The 12227-nt window shown below is 37.2% G+C and overlaps 1 protein-coding gene across 4 annotated transcripts in view; it reads right to left on the bottom strand.

Annotated features, from left to right (window-relative positions):
• Positions 1–12227, bottom strand: part of REEP3 (receptor accessory protein 3) — a 45339-nt gene that overhangs the window by 21703 nt on the left and 11409 nt on the right. For all 4 annotated transcript variants that reach the window (XR_008438204.1, XR_008438205.1, XR_008438206.1 and 1 more), the window contains exons 2-5: positions 7198–7270; positions 2867–2943; positions 2246–2366; positions 821–934 (exon numbers count right to left, since the gene is read on the bottom strand). Coding sequence is in view for 1 of the 4 variants with exons in the window: in XM_053984297.1 (XP_053840272.1) it covers positions 821–934; positions 2246–2366; positions 2867–2943; positions 7198–7270 (385 nt within the window). In the remaining 3 variants the exon portion in view is untranslated. The remainder of the gene's footprint in view (positions 1–820; positions 935–2245; positions 2367–2866; positions 2944–7197; positions 7271–12227) is intronic.

Here is a 12227-nt window from a genome sequence, read left to right as displayed (position 1 = left end):
ATGCTGATTGCCTTAAACCTGTGACTTCACTTGGACATACACATTTTTCTCTTTTTTTTTTTTTTTTTTTTTTTTTTGGTTTGGTTTAAATTACTGTTAGGTAGGATACACATTGTCTGAAGTATATTCCTTTCAGTGGTGCACAAATTGCTTAGAATCTTACATATAAGCTTGTATTTTGTCTTCCTACACCCAGAGCTCTCTGAAATACTGAAGGTGATGAGTTTTTGTAGGAAGGTAATCTGGGAAAAACAACAGATTACTCCTTAATTTAATGGAAAACACATGACAAAGCAAGTCTATACTAAACACCAATATGCAGCCTTATTATGCTTAGTATATTAATTTAATAATTCACTCAAAAAGTTGCAAACAGGTTAATTGTGTCAAGAGAATTTTTAACCATGGTAGTAGTCTTTCATGCCTTAATTCATATGTAGCATTACCTCAGGTTGATTGGAGAAAAACAGCAGAAAAGCCAGAAATCCTTTAAAAAGTTTGTTTATCAACAAGAAAGCACAACAGAGACAGAAAAGAAACAATGGTCATCTTTATTAAAAGCCTGCACAGAAAACTGCATGGTACCTTTTGAATTGGAGTAAACTGATCTGATCATCCAAGAAATAACAATACAAGCCATCTTAAACAAACAAATCAACAAACAAAGTATGAGGACGAGAGGGCTGCAAGCCTTAATTGTATCCCAGGTTTTCAGTAGACTTGCAGAATTTATCTTTTATATATAGGAGTGGTAAATCCTCACTACAATTACACTGCTCTATATCAAACTCAAAAGCAATTAATGCAAGCAGAAACTTACCTTTACAGCTGCTGTCACTGCAGCAGTTGCTGCCAAATTCAACCCTTGCCTTCCGAAATTCACCATGGTCTCATAGCCTCTTTCTTTGGCTTGGACAATGTACTCATCAATCTCCTAAAAGAAAAATATTTTAAATTTTAGAAGGCTATTCATAAGAGAGCAAAATTACTCCACAGTATTATTTTTCCATGAGTAAAGGAAGACAGAAGAAATATTTAATGGGATCTATCTTTGTATTCAGATGTTTCATTCGTTACAATTCTCTCATTTAAAAAAAGGATTATATGTGGTCAAACAAAAAGACAAAGTAGATCACTTTTGTACAGCTCAGAAACATTGCAACAAGTTCCTTACAGAGAGTAAGCTTAACTTGTTGGACAGAAGCTTTTCAAGAAATAACATCATCCAAGATGAAGAAGTCAAGGAGCTCGCCTAGAAAGGTAGAGCAGACTTATAAAGAACTTCCAAAGCCACAGCTTTGAAATAGTTAAGCACCAAGGACAATACAGTCATGACATTTATCTCCAGCTCTGGTAAATGCCTGGAGTTGAAGATAAAAGTCTGCAAGGTACTTCCCGACAGCTTGCAGACTACAGGGAAGTATCCTTTCACCTTACAAAGTTGCAAATTGTTTATAGCACAATCTTCAGAAGGTCAAGATGACCTTACTGTTCCTATCAGTGGCAATCTTGTCAGCTATTTGCTTTGCCTCATAAAGGCCAAGCCTAGCCGTATGAACTGACCTTTAGGAATGCTATTTTCTGTAGTGTGAGGTTTCTCAGTGCTTGTCTTCAGACCTTTGCTAACTGCTCTTTCTACACATCCAAACAGGATGCTGAAAAACAGCTAAGCAGAGGTGTGTCCCTGTCATACTTTGACTAAAGCTAACCATCTTCTAGCTATTTTTATGTTTGGGTATTTACTGTTGCAGACTGGTCTACCCTTAAAACTCAGTTACAAGTCTCTTATCTTGTCAGTTTGCAAACCAAAAAAAAACCATCGATGTCAATCATCCTGAGAAGTGTTATTACTAGTTTATGCTAGAAAAAAAATGTTAACATGAACAGCTTTTAGTAAAGCTGTGTTCATATTTCTGTGCAAAGAGTATTGTACACATGCTTGCAGTACAAAGTCAAGCTGCATCTCTTCTATTCAGCTTAGAGGGGCTCCCCAGAGTGCATCAAGCAGAGCAGGGAACACCAAGCTCTCATGTCAATAGGAAGCAGGACCTTGTCTGCTCAGGCAAGTGAAACAGAAGCACAGACAAGGACAGTCATGTGCACTTGCCTTGCTAGTCCAAATTCATGCTGCCAGGCAAGACAGTAACAAGCTGCTCTGCTTTTATAGTGTATCCAGCAACAGCTTTTATTTCAGCATATGGTGTTTCCATATTAGGCATTAAAAATCTGAGAAGTAATTTCTTACCCTTTCTTTAGAAGAAAGCAGTGGGTGGAGGAATTTTCTGTAGATTAAACTTGCCCCTCTAGTATATGGGGAAAGGAGCCAGATAACAAAAGCTATCTTCAGTTCATAGTACAGTGGAAACCTACAGACAAGTTAAAGGTTGCACAAAATCAACAAATGCAGTAAAAAATGAACACTAATTAATCATTGTGAAGAGATCTTTAAAAAAAACCACAGTTATAGTAGCATATAGGATTCTTCAAATACAAGAAGTTACATTGGACAAAAATTAAATGAGTTATGGATTTATGGACTACTGTCATTTAATAAATTACAACAGCTAATATACTTGGCTTTTCATTATACATTCCTGCACAGAGAAATTCTAGGCCATCCCTTTAAGAGTTCCATTCCCCTGTTCAATTTCTACAATGAAGCTGGAAATGTTATAGTCCCTACTTCAAGTGACAGCTTACAGCAAACTGGAAAACAGATGCTGTTCACCTATGCACCAAGATCTTTTCCTGTAAAAAGGGCTATTCCATAAGCACAACTTCTTTATACAAAAGAAATCAGTACAAATCAAAAAACATCAGAAACAAATACAGTTTCCTTTAGAGTTCATAAAAAGCAGTGTCTTACCAAGAGACTGTTAGGTCAGTTATTGTTTCAGTCACTGTATAAAGAGCAAACACAATCCAGTACATCATCCAGCGAACCTGAAAATTAAAATACCATCTTCACTAAGAGCTTTGATTTCACCTTTACACTGTACACTGTACAGTGTGTTCAGAGTTGTCAAAGCAAGATATTCAACAGTAGTTCAGTCTTCATAAACCAGGTTTCAGGCAAAATGATCAGGTGACGATGCAGAAAGATTTCTGTTCACAAGTAGAACTGGTGGAAGCTGCAACAAGCTCAGTGAAATGACTGTGTCACCAGGGTCACAACCTCACCTAGGCTGCTTTTCAGATTTCATTCTGTCTCTACAAAGCTTTAGTGATAGGATAGTCTACCAATTCTGAACTGTTTTGGGGTTTTTTTGTAAGTATAAAGAGCAATTGCCACCATAACACTAAAGGGTATTTCATTCTCTTCCACACTCAACCATATGTTCATATATAAGTTTATGTGCATACCATGCACACAAAAGGCAGCATTAGTGAAGCAGCCCTTGCTTTCATTTCACAGTATGTGTTATTCAGCTTTACATTAAGTTCCACGCGTGTGATTACTGATACAGTATTAACACTGAGGCAAGGCAACATAAAAAGCATTTTCATGGAGATTTTAATTCTGTTTATATGCCAAGAACTACAAAATTCTTGTTAATAAAAAAATTCACATGTTAATGCTTATGGGGTTTACAGGTATAAACATTTTTTTATTTAACGTTTGCACTATATATAATTGCTTTGAAATCAGACAATGTTCTTAAAATAGTATAGTTTGTTTTATAACAGTTAAGAGACTCACTCATTTTTCTTGAGCATTTGTTCAAATTTGGTTGCCTAAGCTGATTACATCTTTCAGAATACTACAGAAATAATTCCCAATGCTTTTGTCTTCCCTAAGCTATCAGATGCCAAATGCAAAGTATTTCCAAAATGGGTCACTGCAAACCACCACTGGTTATTTGTACAAACTGAATATCCACATTTTCTTTAAATTCCTAGAAAAAAAAAAAGCCTGCAACAACACAAAACTATTTAAAAACAAACAAACAAAAACTAAAAAAAAAAAAAAAAACCAAAACAAAACAACAAAAAAAACCCAAAACAAAACAAAAAAAAACATAAACCAGCAAAGAATAAAACAAATTCACCACAACTGTTAGAGACTAGTTTGAGCCCTAAATTCATGGTACTCCCTTTCGAAGGGAAGATATATATACACATACACACTTTCCCACAAAGGATGTGGCTCAGATTTAATCTTCACTTTTAAAACAATCTTTTTTGAAGTGGATTTAAATAACTACTCAAAACCTAATGATACACTGCTGCCTATTTCATGGATGTGCATTATAGCTTAAAACCACTTCCTCTGTCAGAACCTGAGACCCATTTATCTTAAATGCTCTTCTGTGTTTCAGTTTGAAAAGAAACTCAACCATGTGATAACATTCTTCACTTCAATCTCTCAGAGGATTTAGATATTTTAGGCTTGAATAAATGAAGACAAATGTACACAACAGCTGAAGTCACTGCTGACAGGCCATGTGATACTTTGACTGGTGACCCTTCCATGAACCTGAGTCAACACCTGAATGAAAACAAAATTAAATCCAACCTTGCCCCATGAACTTAAGCATAATGCAATGCATTTTTTAAGATACTATGCAAAACTGTATTTTTCCCCCAAAATTATTTATCCAGGCTGTTCTTTCTTGAATCAACACCTATTTACCCAATCAAGAACAACAGTGGAAGTTGAACTTCTCCTGGGCTGCTAGGAACAGCTAAAAAAGTCCTGCAGAAGGGCACATGAGATCTGCCAGGAGTCCTGCTGTATAAAACACAAATCATATTCTAGTACAACTAATGCAGTAGGTACCACAAGTATCCTTGACAAATAAATCTGAGTGTCTTAAGAGGGGTTTTCATAACAGAAGAAAAAAAGGACAGAAAAAATTGAAGGTCAGATTTCACACTACCCAGAACACTGTCATCTACTTCAAGTAACAGAAGTTTTGATTGAGTTCTACTTTTCATGTTAAAAGACTGATTACAGATTTGTTTCACTGAGGGTTTTTTTCCCTAGCATCCAAGTGTTAAGCTCACGTTTGTTGGCTCTGGCTAAAGCACATTCTTCAGGTCAGGATTTGGAAGCCAGGATTTGAAAACGCTGGTCTGTTCAGACTTATAAACTACATTTCAGATGCTTATTTCAAGTATGTCAGTGCAATACAGTGAAAAAACATCTCAAATATCTTAGTCAACTCCATTAAACCATGGGTAATTACAACAAGAAATAAATCTCTTCAAAGGCACAGATTCTAATTTTTAGCATTGAAGTCCATAAGTCTTTTAAATTACCATAATCAGCACAATACTTTTTCTCCCAGAAATAATCTTTGACCAGTTTGCTGCATCATGACCTACACAACAAGCCAAGATGTCTGTTATTTTTGTTTGCTTAGTTTTTAGTGGCGGAAGTAGTGGCTGAGTAAAATATTTTACTGTTACAAAGCTCTTATCAAATCAGCAACAAACACAGATGGCTCCTGAGCCACACAAAACCCTGGAAAGGAAGTTGTGCTTGGGTCATAATGCGAGTGGCAGCAGACCTGTGCCATTTGGAAAGCTGCATCTAAATCTAAACCCTTTGCTGTGAAAGAAAATTACCCAGCTGGGAAAATGACAGCCATGGATCATCCCTAAGACCTATCTGGACAGTCAACCCAACCAGCAATGGAGTGATAATTCACTGATGAGTCATTGTCATGCCCTGCTAATGAAAAAGTCACTGAGATGGCTCTTATTCATCTTGGTGCCATGAATATTTTGTATGTGACTGCAAGTTCTGGGACTGTTCAAAGACCACAGGTTCACACTAAAAGAACTGAAAAAATGTAACTCCAGGCACTACTAGCAGGGGTCCTGTGTAAGGATGCCCAAGAAAGACAGGTAGGTCATGGCTAACTGGACAACTGAGGTGAGAAAAATCTCAGCATTCTAAAATATTACTTCTCTTTTTCTAGAAAACATAGTGCAAGAGACGATAACCTCTTCAATTGAAGTGATTTCCTTTATTCTGGTTGGAAACTGCTATGTCCTACTTAGCCTGTGCATCAGTTTTGAAGGAGCAGGGAGGAAAAGCAGATTATAAATTCCTTGCATTATTGACTTTCCTGACAGAGTAATACGAGCATGAGACAGAGAAAATTCTCCTCTTAGTTTTGGTGATTTTTTTTCTCCCATGAGTTTAATTCTGGCAGGCACCAGCTCTATCTCACAAACAAGCTCCAATCAGCTTGTACACAGAAATCAGAAGTACAAATATGATGTCCTTTGAGGCCTTGATAGGGTGATCAGAATAAATTAAGACATTCAAGGGGAGGAACAACAGCTACCACAATCTACAAGTACAACCAGGTACAAAGTGGAGACATCACACATCAGACAACAGCCCTAGGTCACAGCTATGGCTGCCAAGTTAAGAGTAACTGATGGCCCTGACCCCACCCTGAGTCGGGCAGCCAGGTTAAGGCCAAGATTCAGGACAGGTTATTTACTGAAATCAAGCCAGGCTGTCTCTTAAAACAGGGAAGTAGCTCAGTGACTAAAGCTCCTTGTGACTGCAACTGGTTAACATTCTCATGATTATCATCATTGCTCACACTGACAAGTAAATAATTTAATAGCTTAATTAAAAACTGAAGTAACTATAATTGTGTTTTTTCTCCATCTTTCTCTTCTCACTGTTCTCCTTCTTTTCTCCACACCACCTTAACCAAATCTTTTCCTTCCCTGGTTACATTTTTTCTCCTCTTTGAGGAAGAACACATTAGCAAGAACTAACCTTTGTTTAGGTAGATTCCAAGTCCCCTACTGAGCTGCTGCTGCTCTTCTAGTGGTCACTGTGAATCAGTTTGTCAATACTTATACTTGAGGTGTTGGAAGAATTAGGAAGCTTTCATTCTATCCCCTGCCTAAAACTGCGTTATTTATTGTACTTTGCTGAAATGGAACCAAGACTTAAAGGTTTACATTAAAAATAGTCTTTAAAAAAATCTATATACAGCATAGTGTGTTGAAAATGTTTCAGCATAAAACTATGTCAAGTATGAGATACCTTAACTTTAGCCCTCTAAACAAAACCAGAGGATTACCACTAGGTTCACACAAGTGCTGTATCTGACAGTAAGACAGTCAATTCAAGCTTTCATATGATTTATTACACAATGAACATGTCACAGATCTGTGTCAGCAGAGGTGTGTAATTAAACAATTAAAAGGAATGAGACTTACATATTCCTTCACATTTTTTGTCTTCACAGCTTTGTATGAGTAGTATGCAGGATACAGCATCCCAAACACCAGCCTATTGGAAAACAGAAAGAGCCTTCAGGATCTGTAACACTGTATATCACAAAACAGTGACAATACATCATTAGAACAATGCAGCCAACTTAATATAAAAAATCCTGTTCTCTAGCATTAAAACAAAACAAAACAAACAAACAAACAAACAAACAAAACCAGTGTTATATGTTCCTTGGAGGAAGTTTCATGATAGACAAAACTAGAACATGAACAGAAAAAGGTGTGTGCCCTAAAGACAACAAACTGTTTTGTAAGGCTGTTTCTAAGAGATAATGTAAAACCAGTTGTTCTGGTTCTTCTACAAGTAAAACCAGTCCTGCAGCCTGTCCACACCAGAAGATAGCACTGGCAGTGCTATCACACTTGAAGAGCCTCTGAACCTACCAGTAGTTTATCACAATCATCTACTTTTATGAGATTATCAGAAGTTTATTTCCAAAAGAATTTTAAGACAACACTGACTTACAAAATTTCATCTCCTTTTGTTAGAACTCTGCAACAGCAACATTTAGAGAGGAAAAGTGGGAATTAATTTAATTGATTTTTGTCCCTGTGGAAAACTCTGTTCAGTAACACACCAGCTCTAATGTCTCACACCTTCCCTTGTTTTGGCTGAAATTATAACCATTAAGTATCAGAGATAAGAAAAGCCTTTGTTCATCCTTTAACCCATAAAACAGACTTTATAAGAGTGGAAACTATTTGTTCAAAGAGAAGATACAGAAGAGGTTCCTGAACACCATAAACACTACCAAGTGTCTGACATGCATAATAACTCCACCAGTTACTGGTCATCTATACACCTCTCCCTAATTCTAAAACTAGCACTCCAAAGTTATTTAAATAACTATTAGTAGCCTGGTAATGTATCTTGAATTGAAGCATATGAAAGGGAAACAGCTTGAGTATTTCACTTTACAGATATTTCAGCTACACTTCCACTCACTTCACTGTCAGGTAGCATCACTTCTATAAGAAAAAAACAAACAAACAAACAATGTATTTTTAAATTTAAACAGCAATTTATCTTCTCAACATATCACTCTCAAACTGCTATAAACATAAACAGGGACAAAACAGAATTTTAAGAACACTTCTTCAGAAACAACTGATCTTAAGCAGAAAACTTATTACAGCAACAGTAAGACAATCATAAAACTAAAGGTGACCTCAAGTTAAATAAGAACACTAGCATAAGACAAATACAACAAAGCTACCTAGCTTTTCCCATCTAGAAAAATCTATTACTCAATACTAATCAAATCAGGAGTTAAAAAAATACCTATTTTAGTAACCACTTTTTATTTTAAAGAATTGCTCTAGAAATCACTTTAAAACTACAGAGTGCAGTGGTTAATACCACAATATATCATTATTATTATTATTATTATTCTATAATATCATTATTCTATCATATATACACCACTATATAATAATTTAATAGTGTTTTCAATACTGCTGTAAAATGAAAGTGTTAGAAAATCTTCTGTTTGTTTACTAGGAGTGGGTAGATAGGATTAAAACAAAACACCAGCACATTTAGTCAGTAATAATAGGAACCAGTACTGTAATGTTTTTATCTCCTTACAGCCAGAGCTGACACTGACAGTGTGGCATGATGCTGCTGCCAACTCTGGCACACACATCATCTTCACACAGGCAAAGTCCTCTGACTTTAGTTAAGCCTACCAGGCAAATTTCCAGGCCAAAAGGCAAGTTGTCCACAGTGAGTGTAGCTGAAGGCCAGCAAATTCACTTTTTCCTCCCATCTATGCATGATGGATCAGTATACTGGCAAAAGGGATCACTGCAGCTGACTGAGGCACAAACAGCTAGAGGAGGAACAGCGTGGAGCCTGGGCACAGAGACGGCTACAAAAGCCCCACATGTTCTAGTCCTTTTCCTCTTTGGATCCACACCTCCAAAAAGCTCAAAGCTGACAGCAACACCTACTGCTACACATTCGAAGCACATCCATCCTCTCATATTTCTACAGAAACCATACAACTACTTTAAGGATGTTCCCAATTATTCTATGGCTTTTCAAATTTAAAAGCTTGAGTGTTATTTTTCAAAGCGTGGTTTGTATTTCACACTGAGTATCAGCACACTGCACGAATGTAGCAGACAAAACAAAGGCAGTTTCCACAGATGGAAACAGATTTCAGCTGTGTGTGTCATTTACTTTATATTATTAGTAGATACATGGATAATCCTGCTTACCAATGTAATTTCACTGCCAGTTATAAGCCCAGCTATTTCAGGTTTTTAGCTGGACTCAGTAGCTACCATTGTATTCCATTTTTGGTACAGCCATCTCTTCTACAGACATTTTGCTCATATAAAGAGAAATATTTCTCAAATATATTAGGAGATTAAAATAAAAATACAAAGAAAAAATATCAAAGAGCCTTTAAATCTGAATAAAACAATGAATTTCCATATCCATATAGCTGTATTTTTAATAAACCCAACCTACTGCATTATTATCACATAATCTATGGTCTTACAGTTTCAATAACTTCAAAGTGAATAATTGTTTGAAAGGCTCATTTATGAAGCAAAGCAACCAAGTTTGCATCTGACTGATAACGAAATATCAGTCATCTGTACACATGTTGCTCTGGCACTGAACGTATTTCACCTGGATAGCAAACAACTCTAAAGCCACAGTTTAAAAAAAATATTAAAAACAAAAGAAATTAAGACACAAATAAAAGCTACTCAAAAGTACTATTGTATCCAGACTCCTCAAACACTAAGCCACTAACATTAACAACAATGCACTTAAGGGTTCAGTCTGTTCACATTGCCAAAGTATTGCCCAAAGCATGGAATAATGTTTGGCACTTTATTCTTTTGTTCCTCCAAAATGCAAAAAGGGAACACTCTCTGTTCCTTACCTAACAGTTAAAGCAAATTCTTTTAGTATGAGATGCTTTGGAGACAGCACCATTCACTAAACTCCCTTTCCCTAAAAATTCTGTAGTAGAGACGACACCCATTTGTCCAATCAAAGGCTGAGGAACTGCACAGACTGATACAGAGTCAGACACTATGTGCATCTACAGTAGGAATATGTACCTACACCCTTGAGTGGCAGGCTGGAGAATAAAAGAACCCTCCACGCCTCCACAAAACCATGGACCTGAATATAAAGGCCGCCTTGCTTTGCTGACCATGCCCAGTTCCCCTTCTCAGTACCAAGTGTTGCCCAGTTACATCAGGAATGGCTTCCATCCCATCATAAACATACACAAGTTTTTTCTAAGAGCTGCTCAGACAACATGGAAATACCAGAAGTAATGTAGGTGACACTGTACTATGTATGCAGAAACTAGGTCTGGTGGTGGTAATACATTTTTGCTTCTAGATGAACTATAATTACTATTCCACATATGGTAAGCAAGTTTAGCCTAAGCAAGACTTCACTTGAAAGGAAGTTTGCTAATGAAAACTAAACAGCAGAATAAAAATCTAAAGAGCAATGCTTGAGTCTTTGGCTCGCTGTTCTTGGCTGTAAAAAAGGCAAATAGAGCCATATGCCTCACCAATGGGAATTCAGTCAGCACACACTGGAAAAGCAGAAGCATTTTTCTTAAGACTGTATACTGCCCATATACTTCCAAGCCACTCCCATCAAAGATCAGCAGTTTGCACTTTGCTCTCCTTTTGTTTTGGCTACCAAGAGATGAGGCTACAGTTATGGATTAAGTTTTGCCTGCTATGCACCTCTGTGGCACTCTCAAGCTTGAAATAAGGCACAAGGAATATATGGAAGAATCCTATTCAGGGGGAAAAGCCAAAAACCCTGCACATGCTGGGTTGACCCAGGCTGGACACCAGATGCCCACCAAAGCCATTTTGTCACTCCCCTCCTCAAATGGGCAGGGGAGAGAAAATACAACAGAAAGCTCAAAGGCTGTGGGGAGAGATAAGGACAGAGATCACTCACCAGTTACTTCCATAGCAATTGCCAACCCGCTTTGGGTAATTTGATTGTTAATCTATTACAAATCAAACCTTGACACACAAACCCAATTCACTGGCAAAAAAGCAAGACCCTCAAATCATGCCTCACCCCTCCCCCTGAGTGTTACAGCTAGGTAGTGACTTCTAGACTAAGCCAGCTACCAGCTGTAGTTCACATGTCCACATAAACAAAAGCTTGCCCTGGCATTTCTGTCCTGAATGTTTTTGGAAAGCACTACACTAAACAAAGTCATTCTGTCCAGCACCTGACAGAATTTAGTTCCATTTTGCTATTCAGATACAAATACTAACCACGCAATCTACAGTAAAACACTACATATTCAAGTAACTACAAAAACTACCCTTTGACCAAAATGCTAGTCTGCTACAGGGACAGGGGAGCATGAGGATCAGCTCCTGAATCCCTCAAGAAACTGTATCCTACTTTTTCTTCCAACCCCCCCACCTTGGGCAAGGAGCATGTAAATCCTATTAAAAGGATATGTCTGCCAACAGTAGCGAACTTTAAATTCAGCAACTCCTTTAGTTACCAAAATGCAGTAATGCAATCAGAAACAGTTTTGTTAAAATCCTCACAGCATTCTTATGACCAGAATATAAAAGCTAGAGAAAAAAATGTCTTAACATTTAAAGAATATACCCAGAAGCACTGACAGATCTGAATAAAGCACATTCTTGAACAGAGCAAGGCAGCTGTTAACTTTCCAACTTAGAAAGTTGGAATTCTCCAAAGCAGCTGCCAGATTCTTCCAAAGCACACCATAACCAATAGTAAGGCAGTTACTCAAGCAGTCAGAAATCACCTTAGAATTTTAATAGGAAAAGTGACATCCCTACTGATTCCTCAGAAACGTGGGAGTTTTCTATGCCAGGAACTTTTATTTAATGGTATAACAATTTCAAGCAATTAAGCCTTTCTTCCAATGCAGACCTCTAGGCTCCGTTACAAGTACCCTATTCTA

The sequence above is a fragment of the Vidua macroura genome, chromosome 8, assembly GCF_024509145.1.
Source record: "Vidua macroura isolate BioBank_ID:100142 chromosome 8, ASM2450914v1, whole genome shotgun sequence".
Taxonomy (NCBI): Eukaryota; Metazoa; Chordata; class Aves; order Passeriformes; family Viduidae; genus Vidua; species Vidua macroura.
This window is presented reverse-complemented; position numbering and strand designations above follow the sequence as displayed.